The 15,437-nt window shown below is 42.7% G+C and overlaps 1 protein-coding gene across 2 annotated transcripts in view; it reads left to right on the top strand.

Moving 5' to 3' along the window:
* The first annotated feature begins 387 nt into the window (after window positions 1-387).
* The window catches only part of Mtcl1 (microtubule crosslinking factor 1), a 125,718-nt gene continuing 110,668 nt past the window's right edge, over window positions 388-15,437 (top strand). For both annotated transcript variants that reach the window (XM_027922904.2, XM_071602469.1), the window contains exons 1-3: window positions 388-1,470; window positions 10,718-10,942; window positions 12,703-12,861. In XM_027922904.2, coding sequence (XP_027778705.2) covers window positions 418-1,470; window positions 10,718-10,942; window positions 12,703-12,861 — 1,437 coding nt within the window. In that variant the 5' untranslated portion in view covers window positions 388-417. The remainder of the gene's footprint in view (window positions 1,471-10,717; window positions 10,943-12,702; window positions 12,862-15,437) is intronic.

The raw sequence follows: 15,437 nt of genomic DNA, 5'->3' as shown, positions 1-15,437 counted from the left end.
AGCGGGCGGGTGCCTTGGGGCGCGGGCGGGCAGTGGGCGGGGAGCAGGACGCGGGAGCCGGGTGCGCGCCACCGCCAGACGAGTGCGGGTGAGCAAGGCCGCGGCGGCGTACCCACGAGCCCCGAGCGCAGGTTCCAGGGGGATGCAAGGGATCCTTAGCCGCCTTGCGGCTGTTCGCAGAGAACTCAAGCGGCATTGACCTCAGCGAGGGGAAAGCGAAGCGGCAGCGGTTGCGAGTCCCGCAGGGACTCACGGGCCGGGTGTGTGTAGTGGGCGGAGGGGGGGACGGCGGGAGCGCGGGGCGCAGACCGGGCGGGGCAGGGGGACAGTGATGAGCGAGCGCGCGGGGAGGCTGCACGCCGCCGCCGCCGCCGCTCGGAGCATCTGCTGCCCAAGCTGCTGCTCACGGCACCGGTTATGGAGACGCTGAATGGCCCCGCGGGCGGCGGCGCCCCGGACGCGAAGCCACAGCCGCCTGGCCAGCACCACCGCCACCACCACCTCCACCCGTTGGCCGAGAGGAGGCGACTGCACCGCGCGCCCTCGCCGGCCAGACCCTTCCTCAAAGATCTGCACACCCGGACCACCATGCCGGGCCCGGCTCCGGCTGCCCCCTCGTCTGGCCGAGCCCCGACACCCGCTGCTCCACGTTCACCTAGCCTAGCGGGCAGGGCACCGCCCTCGCCCGGATCCCTGGCTGCGCCCGGCCGCCTCTCCAGGCGAAGCGGCGGCGTCCCTGGCGCGAAGGACAAGCCGCCTCCGGGCGCTGGGGCCAGAGCGGCAGGCGGCGCCAAGGCCGCCCCGGGAACCAGGAGGGCGGCGCGCACGGTGCCTGCTGAGCCTCTGCCCCGGGCCGGGAAGCCTCCTGTGGCCGAACCGCCATCCGCTGCTGCCAAGTGCCGCAAATCCAAGCGCGGCTTGGGAGCAGCTCCTGGCCGCGCCATCGGCTCCATGCCCCTGACTGCCCCGGTTCCCGCCGTGACCCTTTCTGTGACCTCGGCTGTCGGCGCAGTGCCCCCCGGCTCGCGCATCAGCCACACGGACAGCAGCTCAGATCTCTCCGACTGCCCCTCTGAACCTCTGTCGGATGAGCAGCGTCTGCTCCCCGCAGCCAGCAGCGACGCTGAGTCCGGTACCGGCTCCAGTGACCGTGAACCCCTGCGAGGAGTCCCCACGCCGAGTCCGGCAGCCCGGGGAGCACCGCCTGGCAGCCCCGAGCCCCCAGCGCTCCTCGCCGCGGTCTCCTGTCTCGGGGGCCGAAGCAGTCCAGGCGGGATCCCCCCGGGGTCCCCGGGTCTCGGTGCGGTAGAGGATGCTGGGGGGCGCGTGCTGCCTGAGCGACCTGTCCCTGCGATTCTCAAGGAGCCCAGCCAGCTTGAGCAGCCCCGGCTCCTGTCGGTCCCAGTGGCGGAGGAGGAGGAGCTGCTGCGGGAGATGGAAGAGCTGCGCTCAGAGAACGACTACCTGAAGGTGAGCGGGGGACTGGGCAGCAGGTGTGGAGGCGCTCCCCGGACCGTCCAGCTTTGGGTGGCGCCTCTAGAGCCCTTACTCCCTTTTGCTCTCCATGTTCCTGACCCAGCATTCATTAGGTCTTGAGAACTTGGGAAAACTTCTGAAAGGAGCAGCAAGACCCGTGGGTCCTTCTCTTCCACTTAGCTTTTCTTGTTTCTACAAGTCTTGCTTGTCTTCACTGATGCCTTTTTAGGGGAGAGGCATCACTGCAACCCCCCCCCCCCCCCCCCAATCATGTGCTCAGTCTCACCTGCAGGAAAGGAGTGTTCCTCTGACACCCAACTCTGCCAGACACACATGCAGGTGTGTGTCCATTCCAGAAAGTGCATTTGTCCAGGCTGTGAACTTACTGCTCCTCTTGCAATTACAGAAAGAGCTAGGAGCACTCATTGCCTCTTTGAGGCTCCAGAGAGCAAGGTGTGTGTATGTGGGGGTGGGGGAGTGGAGGGGGAGTTCCGAAGGTGACCATTTTTAGCAGTAAACTTTAAGTTCAGAGTTGCCTGGGTTCAGCAGCCCTTTATAAGCATCCACCAGTAAGTTCTTATGTGTCAGGAGAGGACACACCAGTTCTTTCCAAGGAATCACAGTCTCTGCTACACTGCCAGCAGGGCTGCAGGCAGTGGCCTCTTCATCCTGTTAGCCTTGGGGTGCTTAATCCCATTTCATCTTTTCTCTGTGGAGGAGGACTGGTTGTGGAAGCCAGGGTTTAGACCCTGTGGGGGGGTCAATACAATTTAGGTGACTAGAGAGAAATGAAGGGGGGCTATGCTGAGGGCAACTTTTAATTTTTCATAATCCTCAGGTTAGCAAATAGCTTCAGGGGTATAAATTTGTTTGTGTATCTGTTAAGGTCTTCCCAAGAGGCAGGAGGGCTCTGCTTTATCAGTGGGTTATGTGATTTGTTTTTTCAACAAATGCTGAACCTGCCTGATTGAGGTCCAGGTTTTGGTGGGTGGGACTGAGACTTGAGTGTTTAAGGTGATGATGGTACAGTGTACAATTCAAGCTGGAATCAGCATCTTAGCCACTGGGTCCTTCTAAACCTTATCAGAAGCTGCTCTAACCAGCCAGGTGCAGTAGTTATCTTATGCAAAGAATGAGGCAGAGTAAGAGGTGAGAAGAGAGCATATTGGGTCTTGGAGCAAGACTTTTCAAATAGTGTCACCTACTCTTATGTAATAGACTACATAGTGAAATTCAAAGATGCTGAAGAGAAAAGGCAACTATATCGCGTGTGGCTGTCTCATGCAAGTGGTACTTTTTCAAATACCTAACAATGTAAGCTCCTGAGAATGGGAATATTGTCTGTCGTTGTAGTCCCAACTGTTTGTGTAACCCCTGACCTACAGTGTTTATGATTGAATGATGTGATTGCAAATCTATATCATGACTACTAAGCACCAGAAACCCCTGTTGTTATATTTATTACAACCCCAATTCCACAGACAAGGATGCTTAGAACTAGAAACTAATGGGACTTGTCCAAGGTGACCCAGTCATTAAGTGGTGCTGCTTCCATTTTGCTGCTCCCTGAGCCTCTGCTTTTTTCACAGTACGAGGCTGCATCCCTGTTTCCAGCAAGGCTGCTTTTCTCAGTGTTGCTGCTTCAGAGCTGTTTTATTAGCTTACCATGTTGAGCTTTCCTGTGGGACCTCTGTTTTCTTTTCAGGAGAAAGGGCCATAATGAACACCTCTCTGCTAGCCTGTGTACCAAGGGCCATACAAATCCCATAGGCAGCGTTTAATTTGCTGGAAATGTTCAGTTGCAATTTCCTGGGGAGAAAGTGTCATGACCATCTGTTTACTAAGCCTGAGTCTTTCCCAAAGATTTTACTCTGACAGGAAAGAGAATTGGGTGGAGGGGATCTGAAGGAGGCTGGGAAACCAGAATGATTGCATGTATATGAGTCTTATGTCCATTCTTGGTCATTCAAAAGCTTAAGTAAAAATAGTTCAATTGGAGAAAGATATACGAGAATCCTGGTGGACTTTTCTATGGGTCAGTGACCTTGTCCATTTGTGGAAAAATTGGGCTCCAAGCATTAATGAGCACATGGGGCAGACAGTAGTCATTCCTTTTTTTGCACATGGTGGTTAGAGTACACATATTATAAACCGAAACTTCTCTTTTTCTTGTTTATGTTGCTCAGGGGTACTTTTTTTTTTTTTTTTTAATAGAAAGTAGTAAAAGTGCAGCCTTGACCAATTACTTTCTTAGGGAAGGTTGCATCAAATGTTTGAGATTAGCATCCACCTGTTCAAATAATATCTAACAAGAAGAAACTTGGTTTAGAGATTTGATTTCCATGTATTTTGGAGGGTTGGGACCATATGGAACATTACATTCTTTTCTCAATCAGTGCTGTCCCCAATGCTTTTGGCAATATTATCTGTGGCAATATTGTCACAGTTTCAGAGCTTGATTGACCAAAGTATAATCAAACAGAAAAATAAGGCCATCACTCCTAATGGGAGGATGTCTCACTGATCAGGAAATTCAAATGGAAATCTCCTGGCATGTAGCCTGCCTTCCCTTGTGCTGGGTGGGGAGTGTAGAGTCCTCATTCCTAGTTTCTGTCTCTTCATCAAGAGGGGTGACTAAATGAAAAGGGCAAAATTAATCAATCCCACGGGTCTGGCTTTGGCATGAAAATAGGGAGAAACAGGCTTGGATTGTTGTTCAGCTTAAGAGATACCTGGAAGTATTCAGAAATTAATGTTAAGTGGCCGAGTTCAATGATTCCCAGGCCTTTACTTCTTCTAAAACAAAATCCGGCACACTTCTTGATGCTGAGGACTGTCTTCCACAGATGCTGGCGTGTTTCCTCCCTGTCAGGCTGCCATGACTGTGTTTTGCTCGAGTGCTCTGGGACATTCAGACAAGCCATAGTGCTCACTGTCAACATATTAATTATGTCCTCTGTTTCCACAGGCTTTTCAGGAGCATGTAATCACTTCGAGTTTACTGGCCTATTTTGAAAATGCTTTTAGTGACCTTACTGGTGATGTGTTCCTAACCTACCCCCAGATAGTGGACCCTAGCTGTGTTGATGTCCTTCAGGGTGAGACAGGATTGGCTATTTGTTTTTGCTCTGCGTTCTTAATTGTTTCATAAGAATTATCTTCAGTTGAAAGAAAAGTCAGTGCCAGATCTAAGAGCAGATTACTTTTGATTTCTTGGGAGGAATAATTTCCTAAGAGAGATCAGTGTTGGTTTTCTCTCTCTCTCTCTCTCTCTCTCTCTCTCTCTCTCTCTCTCTCTCCCTCCCTCCCTCCCTCCCTCCCTCCCTTCCTTCCTTCCTTCCTTCCTTCTTCCTCCCTTGTGGGAGGATCAAACCCAGGCAAGGACTCTACTGAACTACACCCCTAATTCCTGAGGTTTTGATTTTATAGGTTGCGGTGTCCCCCCACTGATTAAGCCTTACCATCCTGTTTCTTACTTGGGGTAGTAGATTTTTGAGTTTCAGGTTCTAACATGGTTTGTTACATTTGGCTGTCTGGATGCCAGGTGCTCAGGGAGGCCTGGAAGGGGGGACACTTGGAGTGGGGAAGCTTCAGGACAAAAATAAGCAGCTCTGAACAGCTCAAGTGTTTGAGCTCCACCTTCCTTCCCCTTCCCTATCTTTTGGAAGGGTTAACGTGGATTGCGTTCCCTATATTCTGATATTCCACTTTCTACACCCCTTTCTTATTCAGCCTATGGAAGCATGGCTATAATAATCTTAGGTGGCAAGATAATGTTGACTTAGGGCAACTAGCCCATCAGCTTCTGGCCAGACTGTCACTTGGTAAACAATGGCAGTGGGTCCTGTGCCTCTTTAGCTGTTGCTGCGACTCTGCAGAGAACATTTCCATTGTCCAGGGGGAAATGAGGTGGATTGTTTGCATATTACAATAGACAAGATTTTCTGTCTGCAACTCCCAGAAGATGGGAGTTATTGCAACAGTATACACAGGGCTTCTGCTACTGTCTAAATTAGGTCTATTTAAAGAGGAGTTATTAAAATAGAAATAGTTATAGATTTGGGGTTGTTTAAAAGACATTGAGATGCGAATATAATCAGTATGATCAAAAGGTTTTCTTATCACTTATACTAAGAAATCATGAATTTAGTCTTTATATTTGTGGATAAAACTAGCCTAGAGGTTTTCATTAAAATAGTTATTTTTAATCTTGGTTTATTCATTTGCAAACACGGTACCTCATTAGTTCTCTACTATGACAGATGTGTATATATACATGTGTGTATAATAAAGCTTGACTTGTTCTCTGTATGTAAAAGGGAATAGTTGGACAGCTTTATGCTTCTTCAAGAATCCATTATATATAAAATATTTGAAAAATACAATTAGATTAGATTAGCTTTTTCAGTAGGATAATAATATAACATATAAATATCCAATAGATCTGTTGTTGATTCAGCATAAAACTATTGTTTTAAGAACAGTTTTATCCTTATTAATTTCTACATATAAAAAGACAACAGCAATTTCCCACTTTTATTTACTGTCTCTAAATTATTATCTGCCAAACACTATATGACTATATGTTCTGCTTGATTTGATTTTCTTGAATATGTAAGTGGCAGGCCTCATCAAGGTTCTGGGGTACAACATTTTCTAAATTAGAGCATGCCCTCAGAAAATTAATGTAATGTTAGTTTGAAAATCACTATCCATCATGACCCTAATCCAAATAATCACAGTTTTTGCTTTTCAAGTGACTGCTGCCAGCTTACATGGTTTATAATTTTCATCTCTCATAACTTCCTTTCACCGAACCTGAAAATTGCTTTTTTCCAGATGCGACAGAAAGAGTTGAAATAGTGGCTTCAGTTCTGTCTCTGCAATGGACATGTGTTGGGGAAGCATTTAAACTTTTTGATTCTCAATTTCCTCATGTTTGAAATGAGTGTATTAGTATTTTTGCTGCACATTGCAATGATTTCCTGAAGACCAATTGCTCTAATGGATGTACTTGTACATCGATCATTTTCAAGCTCTAAGTGCTAGGCTGCTTTTAGTAGTTTACACTGATGGTGGGGTTTTAAAAGTACAGTCGAAAGTCTTATTGTTTCATCTGTCCCAGTTGTAGCAAATAATTTGTAGTATTTAGTGGAAAGTGCGTGCTCATGTTTGGAAGCAGATAGCCATGGATGCAGTCTGGCTTCCATACACATTAACCAACCTCAGCTTGGTTTCCTTATCTCTAAAATGGGGGTAGTGTGTTCCTGGCAGGATTGTGGTAGGGTTGATAATGAAGGTAAAGTGCTTAATAAAGGATGTTTTCTGTTTTAGAAATTTAGATAAAATGTAAGTTATAAAAGCAGTGGTTCAAATATGTGCAATTATGGTCCTTCCCTAATTTTCTTTTCTGGGCAACTAATGTTGGTGATTATTTATGCTAAAAAAATATTAGCTGTTTACGTTGAGCATAGCCTGCTCAATGATTTGAAGGCATGGGTGTGTCTAGCCCTTAAACTTTTTTTTTTTTTTTTTTAAAGCCTGTGATGGTTGTTTATACATCTATAGACCAGTCTAGCAGTCTAGCATTTAACATTAGGGTGGATGAGGGTCCACCCTAATTGCAAAATCTGAAGGCTGCAGAACATTTTTATATCTGGAAGCTATATTTTGCATCTTCTTTTGGTTATTTCAAATTTTAAAAACTTTTGTTTGAGGAACAGGTAATTTCAGGTTTTAATGATTTTGATTTTTAAAAACACTTTTTTTTTTTTTTTAGAAGGAATAACAATCACAAACAATTCCTTCCATTAACAGAGGAGCTGAATCACTATGTATTTATATGTCTATATACATGTTGATTTATTGGTATACGTTCAGGTATTATTGCTTGTATTGAACTATTTTCTATTAGTTACTCTGTGAAATAATTGCCTTCTAACATATTCAGAAACAAGCATTGCAGTTAAGCTCTTTCTCAAAATCTAATCTGTCCGATTGATAGGGCAGCAATGAAACTTGACCTTGATTTTTGAAGATTCAGGAATAACTCTCTCTTTATGAAAGAATAACAACCATAAACCCATTTTAAAGCCTTTGGTCTGTGGTTAGCCTCCTCTAGCATGGAGTAGGCTGGGGATACAGTTTCCATTATCACAGCCTCAGTGTAGGAATCAGGCATCTGTGACAGCCTTCTCTTGGTGAGGCATGGCAAGCACTTTCCTGAAAGAGCGCTTTCCCAAGGAGCCTGGCCATTTGACCACTGGGGAGTTGACAAAGCAATCTTCTTTAACTTGGGTTCTCCTTGATAGTCCACTGAAACAGCTTTCATTTTGAGTCATGGTCAGTTGTGTAGGACATTCTCTTATTCAGGAAGTGTGACCAGAGTGGAGAGAAGCTTCAAGCTGGGGTCAGGGGAATGAGCTGCCATATTTGTGCCGTTTTGAGGATGACTGAAGAATCATCTTCCCCCCATTTTGTTCCAACCCATATTTTCCCATAGGATTCCAAGTTTATTTGTTGTGTTTCCTTAACTTAATATTATCCAGGATAAACTCATCTTTAAGAGATTTCTTTTGCCAGGCATGGTGGCACACAACTGTAATCCCAGAAGCTGGGGAGGCTGAGACAGGAGGATTCAAAGCCAGCCTCAGCAATGGCAAGAGCCTCTAAGCAACTCAGTGAGGCTCTGTCTCTAAATAAAATACAAAACAGGGCTGGGGATGTGGCTCAGTGGTTGAGTACCCCTGAGTTCAATCCCCAGTACAAAAAAAAAAAAAGAGAGAGATTTCTTTCTGTTCAGTATCTTGTCTACCTGAGGCTTTGATGTTGGGAAAGAACTTGTGTTCTTTACGTAAATTTCTAGGTTTAGAACAAATGTAGGACTAGCAAGAATAGTAAGAATCAGGGGTGAATAGTAGGGCAAGAGCTGACAATTTGGGGTGTCTGAGAGAGTTTTTTTCTGGAGCCTTGATATTAATTAAATAAATAAATAGAAACTGAAAGCATCTTATTCTGGAGGCATTCAAATAATTAATCACTGAACAAATTAAGAAAATTTCTAAAATGCTTTTCTTTTTGTTTTAAAAAAGTATTTTTTTAGTTGTAGATGGACACAATATCTTTATGTATTTATTTTTATGTGGTGCTGAGGATAGAACCCAGTGCCTCACACATGCAAGGCAAGCACTGTACCACTGAGCTACAGCCCCAGCCCTAAAATGCTTTTCTTCATCTCTTCCAAATTGCCCCTCATTAAAACATAAAAGGTTACTTCAGTAGAATATATATCCTGTATACTGCTGCTTTATTTATGGGTTGGGGAAGTTTTCACAATTAGGCTGCAAGACCAAAATAAAGCAAAGGGGAAGTCCAATTTAGTCATTTTGTTGATGTGGTCTGTGTGTTGACTGTAGGTGTGTATTCATTTCACAAATACTTTTTGAGAGGCAGATGTGTCCCTTATGTTGCTCTGGGTGCAAAGAAGATCCTAGAGGCAAGGTTTTGATCCTTTGAAGCTTTTAGTGTAGATAACAAAACAGTAAATAGGAAAAAAAGCACAAATAATGTTAGCCGATGATCATAAGTGGGAAGAAAACAGATTAAAGCAGGAGGTTAAAGACAGTGGGGTTCCAGGCCTGGGGTCAGGGGAAGTGTGGACTACGTGACTTCCCACATTATATGACAGAATGAGCTCCCCAAGACCTGCCAGGGGGACAGCAGGTGAGACCTTGTGTCCTCTGCAGGCAGTCTTCAACTGGAGAGGCCCAGTGTCTTAGGGAGGGAGTTGGGGGTAGACTTGAAAGAAAGAAGCCCTGGCCGGTTTGGGCAGGGGGCGGGGTGGTCTGATTTACATATTAAAGGATGACTGCTGGATGGAGCTGGGAGGATTAGAGGGCCTGAGGGGAAGCTAGAGCTGCAGTGTGTCTGTATGCCTGAGGGGCTGGAAGCCTGGGTCAGGGTCCCTGAACTGGGGCCTTGGTGTTTGAGCTGGGAGAAGAGTGCAGGCCCTTTGGGAAGAAAACAGCACTCACTGATGGTGTGGCTGTAGAGGGCAGAGGGCTTTAGGGGGGTTCTCCTTGTCAACAGTTTATAAAGATTTTAATTGGCTTTATTTGCACTTTTTGAATTAGGCAGCACTTAGTTCCACAAAATCCAATGAGTGTTCCCATGTGCTACGCAGAGATTTGTTTTATAGAGGGAGAAGGGCAGAAGAAAGCAGAAACAAAAGAACAAAGAGCAGATGGTGGTTTCTATGTTACTTTCCTTGTAAGGCAGGGACAGGGAGTCAGAACCATAGATAAATAGCTGATTAGTTAACATCAGGTTACTTTAGGCTACTTTCCCACCCCTAAGGATTAAAGCAGAGGGAACTGACCTGTTGGGGGGGGGGGCACATTCTGCTATTATCTCTCTCCTGATTGCTTAGAAGGTCACAGAACAATTTAGTTTTGATTTGGTGACATGAATGATATCATTTTAATTTTTAGCTTGGTCTGTTGGGGCCTAGTGTGGGAGCTTAGTCCAAAACAACATTTATAATTTTTTTTTTCATCATCCGGTATTCAGATTGTTTTCGTGTTGGTGACAAAGAATAGAGATATGGGAAATAAAAGAGAGAAGAATGGGAAAAATATAAACTCCATGTATATTTGAAAAATATAAACTCAATGTGTATTTGAAATAATGAAAAAATAATGAAAATGTTTCATTGTTCAATAGAGTCGTGTAATCAAAGCTGAGTTTTGTATTGTGGAACAGAGTTTTAGAGACATTTGCAAGTATGCTATATTTCCAGGGTAGTTAAGTTATTATCCCATTAAAGTTTATGTTCTTTGAAGGTAGAGTCTGTCTGAGTCATCTTAGTATCTAACTTGTGCCTTAGAGATACAGGTTTAGGTCAGTGTTGAGTTTCACTCTAAAGATTTAGTTATCTGCAAAGTTGATTTCATTTTTGATGGTGTTAAGAACAAACTGGGAATGGAATAGGTTCCAAAAGGCTACAAAGAATAACACAGGCTGGATTTTCGTTTCTTTGTCTATGAGATTTGAACAGACATTTGGTAATATTATTTCATGTGAGAAGTATTATGTCACACAGACATTTCTTGAGCTGATGGGAACGGTGAAGGTATTCATGATTTAGTGTTGAGGAGTGGGGATAGGATGGTGGATGAAGGAGAGAGGTGCCATCCTTTCTGGATGGGCTTCACTCATAAATGTGCTCTGTCTGGTTTCTTAGGATGAGTTGGATGAACTCCGTGCTGAGATGGAAGAGATGAGAGATAGTTATTTAGAGGAAGATGTTTACCAGGTGCAGGAACTTCGGCGAGAACTGGACCGTGCTAACAAAAACTGCCGAATCCTGCAGTACCGTCTCAGGAAAGCAGAGCAGAAAAGCCTGAAAGTGGCAGAGACTGGGCAGGTGGATGGTGAGCTTATCCGAAGCCTGGAGCAGGACTTGAAGGTGAGTAGGAGGGGTTGATGGAGTGGGCATTCCCAAGGGGCTGCTGTGTGCTACGTCATTCCTCTGAAAATGTAACCTCCAAGACCTCTCATGCAAGGGCTCTACCACTGAGTTACCCCCCCAACCCTATCCCTAGCAAACTAGTACACATGTTCCTGATGTTCTTTTTCTGCTTATATCTTATATCTTTCTCAATAGATGTCAGCATAAATGTGCTTGGTTTACTTTATGCTTTAAAAGGTATGTGTAGTCGTATGACTTTGGACCGAGATTTATATCTGTCATAAAAGGGACTGAACTAAACCTTAAAAGACATCATAATAATGAATCTACAATGAAAAATAATTAATACCAGCCATTTGGTCTGATAATTGGATAGAAATTGTACAGAGAGCTGGGCACGGTTGGCACATGCCTGTAATCCTAGTGGTTTGGGAGGCTGAGACAGGAGAATCAGCCTCAGCAACTTCGAGGCGCTAAGCAACTCAGTGAGACCCTGTCTTTAAATAGGGCTGGGGATGTGGCTCAGTGGTCAAGTGCCCCTGAGTTCAATCCCCCGTACCAATAAATAAATAAATAAATAGATAGATAGATAAATAAATAAATAAATAAAAGAAAGAAAATAAATTGTACAGAGATTTCCTAAAGATCAGAAATATTTTTTTAAAAAAATCTATTGATCATCAAGACAGTCAAGAGCCATCTTCAAAGCTGACCATCTCCCTTAATTATTTTTATGGTTATTTAGGTTTCTGGGATTCAGAAAACCTGAGATTGCCATATTAAAGTGAGACTTTTACAGTGGTGATTTAACTGAAGAAGTAATAGGATAGTAACTAATTGTTCAAGTGTCTGTGAAAATCAGTGACAGGAATGGGAATGAGGTGAAGAAACCCCAGACTTTGTACCCTTTGCTCACCCTACAGACAGCAAAGCTTCTGCCATGACCTGGTTATCAAAGCATTTATCTAGATTGAATTATGCATAACGTCCTCCTCCTAATGGAAGTACTTGTGAAATCTCATCTAGCCTTTTATTATAACAGGAAAAGAATCTTTATAATTCCATCAAAGTTATAAACCACTAACAAAATGTCATTCAATGTGATAAAGGGTGATTTATATTACTTTTACAAAATCTCTGTCTTCATTTGCTTTTAGAAAATAAAAATGTTTAATTGCTTTGAACATTCCAATGTTTCAGCCAAGCTAGAGCCATAGTAGAAAATTTGAAACTTCACTACATTGAACATTTACTGCAACAGAATTACTTGATTTGTTTCTTTCAGCAGACAGGCTTAGGAGTACTTTAGGGAAAAGAAGTATTGATTTGTTTATTAATATTTTTAATTTATCACTTAAAGCATTGAACCTGGGTGGGATTAGCATTGTTAGTGCTTTTCTATGAGGAAATGGTGCTATTCAAAGTGGCCTTTCAATCCACGTAAAAGTCTTTGATTCTTCTTCTTGATATTAACTTCATGTTTTAAACTATAGACTAAATATCCCTATGTGAAGTGCTTGGACCAGAAGTGGTTCAGATTTTAGAGCATTTCAGATGTTGGAATTTTGGATCAGAGATGTTCAACCTGTAATACCTTCTTTGGTTGAACTTGGAGGTCTGTTAAATATTGCCAAGGCCTTTGCTATTTGGTATAATACCTCTGGACTTAATGATTCTGCCTCTGAAGTTGTTTGAGTATACCCTTAGCACATAAAAAGCTTCACATTGTGATGATGATCTCTGTGTGGTTGATGCAGGTAGCCAAAGATGTATCTGTCAGATTGCATCATGAACTTGAGACTGTAGAGGAAAAGCGTGCGAAAGCTGAAGATGAAAATGAAACTCTCCGACAGCAGATGATTGAAGTGGAAATATCCAAACAGGCCCTCCAGAATGAACTGGAGAGATTGAAAGAGGTAATACAGAAATACGTGGGCATTCCCCCTAGGGTTTAATTGTTAGGAACTTGGGACTCTGTATCTCTGTTGTGCTGGAAAGCAGGAGTACATAAGCTGCAGAGGCCTGTTTGTCTGGCTTAGGGGCTAAGAATGGATTTTACATTTTTTCTAGCATTGTAAACAAATAAACAAAAACCCACACAAAATAAACCTGCCAAGAGCAAGGAATGGAATAAAGATATGGTGCTTTTTATGGTGCTTGCAAAGCCTAAAATATATATATATTTTTAAATAATTTCTGTTTAGATGAGCTGATCATTAAATCCTTCAATGTGTCAGTAGGGTCTCTTTTTACTAGAATACAGAATTAAGCAGTAGCTTTTTACTTGAGTATTTTCTTTCAATGAGCTGAAAAGTTGTTTTGGTTGCCTGTTAAAGTTCTGTAAACAGATAATAAATTGCTACTTACATATATAACTATTATTCAGTCAATATGATTTATTTATTGGCGTTTTTTTAATTTTAGGGAATGATTATTTTAGCAATGTGTCTAGAAAATAAGTATATGTGTATTTTTCATTTGTATACAATAATGTAAATCCTAATTTGTTGATGATTTCTATTATACAATTAAAGCTGAGTGTTTTCTTGGAAAACATCCTGCATATTGATGAAACTAAATACTATTGATGAAGGCTTGAAGATGCTGGTTCAAGCTGGCATGTAACCTGCTGACAGCTTCATTTGGCAGTTCTATTTTTTGGTCTGGGGGAATATGTTTCCTGATTTACCCAGTCATTCCCCATCCATCCAAATGTCCTCTACCACACTTTGTTCAGGCCTGACCCTGTGCTCTGCAGAAGAATATGTGCACGTGCAGTGCAGGTCTTGCTCTTGGGGTGCCCATGCTTATAGCAGATAAGTGAGTGCTGCTGCCTCTTGGATTCTCCCTCACTGCTTCTGCTCTCAGCAATGCACAGCCATCTCAACATGCTTTTTCAGGTATCCCATCTGCCCCTAATGCCCTCTGGAATGCAAGCTCTGTGGGACAGGGATGCAGCTTTGTCTGTCTGATTCACTGGGGGTTCCTTGTGCCTAGAAGGTGCTGAAGAGATGAATAAAGGGGGAAGATCACAGCTTCCTGGGGCACCTGGCAAGCTTCAGAGAGCTGGCTTTCATCATGGGTGACCCTTGCTCTCAACCTACACATGAATTTGCTCCCAGATGAGAGGGACTTTGTTCTTTAATTGTGGACCTTTTTTTTTCTGTACTTACAGTTCCTGGTACTTTTACTCTCTCCTTTTCTTTGGTCTAAACTTTCTTGATGGTATGCTGTAAACTGTTTTCCTTCTTTTTTTTTTTAATTTTATTTTTAAATTTTTTTTCCTTGTTCATTATATATCAAAAGTACTAAGAACATCCTTACTTATGATTTCCAATTTGGGTCTGATGTTGCAGGTATAGAAAACAATTTAGAAGTATATTTTATAATATTGATTTGTTTGTGCATGTTTTTTGTGTTAATATATAAATATATATATGAAAATATATATACAAATATATATTTAATATTTGTAGATTTATTCCAGGACCTCCACAGATAGCAAAATCTGTAATGCTCAAGGCCCTTTTATCAAATGGCATATTTGCATATAACTTATGCATAATCTACCTTTATACTTAAAATTATCTCTAGAGTACTTATAATACCTAATACAATATAAATGTCCTGCAAATAGTTGTCATATTGTATTGTTCATGGAATAATGACAAAGAATCTGTAATATTCAGGACAAATGCAATATATTTTCTAGAATAGTTTCAATCCATGGTTTATAGTTGCCTCTAGGTGCGGAACCCCCTGGATACAGAGGGCTGACTGCATATATTTTTCAAGCAAGCAAAGATTCTTTTTCATACATTTAAATCAATATATGTAGGATTTAACATTACTTTGAAGAAAACATTGAAAGCAAGGCCAAAGTGAGGCAAGGATCTTTCAATAGTCTGATGTTGGCTCAGGGTGGATATGAGAAGTGGAGAGATCAGCCCCTCCCTGTATGGATTAAAATTACTCAGAGGGATTGCTCAATTGGATGAAATAAGTATTTTATCTCCAGAGTTGCAGTCAGACCAGTGGGACTGCATATTTATATCAAACTTCTAAATGAATTGTAAAACTGACAGGAGTTTCAGGAGGGTTAGAATGCTGATAGATTTTGCTGGAAGCAGAGAGTGATGACACCTACTGATACCAGATTCAGAGGTTTTGTGGGAGATATTTATTGCCAACTGTTTGTCTTTGTGGATGGGATATTTTCATACAAACTAGAGCAAATGTACTATGAGTTTTTCTGTAGCATAAGCATAAGATTTTTCTGATCCCAAACTTTGCTGCTGGTCATTCACCTCTGAAGTTTTGTAAATGAATGTGGGACATCCTTAAATAGGCAAGGAGAGTTCACGTTTTGTCTGTGTCTGAGTAACAGAAGTTATTGCAGATGTACAGATCCTAATTTGTTGATGATTTCTATTATACAATTAAAGCTGAGGTCAGTGAAACGAAGCAGCTCCATGCAACTTCATCTCTGCAG

The sequence above is a fragment of the Marmota flaviventris genome, chromosome 16 (genome assembly GCF_047511675.1).
Source record: "Marmota flaviventris isolate mMarFla1 chromosome 16, mMarFla1.hap1, whole genome shotgun sequence".
Classification (NCBI taxonomy): domain Eukaryota; kingdom Metazoa; phylum Chordata; class Mammalia; order Rodentia; family Sciuridae; genus Marmota; species Marmota flaviventris.
Note: the sequence above shows the minus strand (reverse complement) of the source record. Positions and strands in the feature narration are given on the sequence as shown.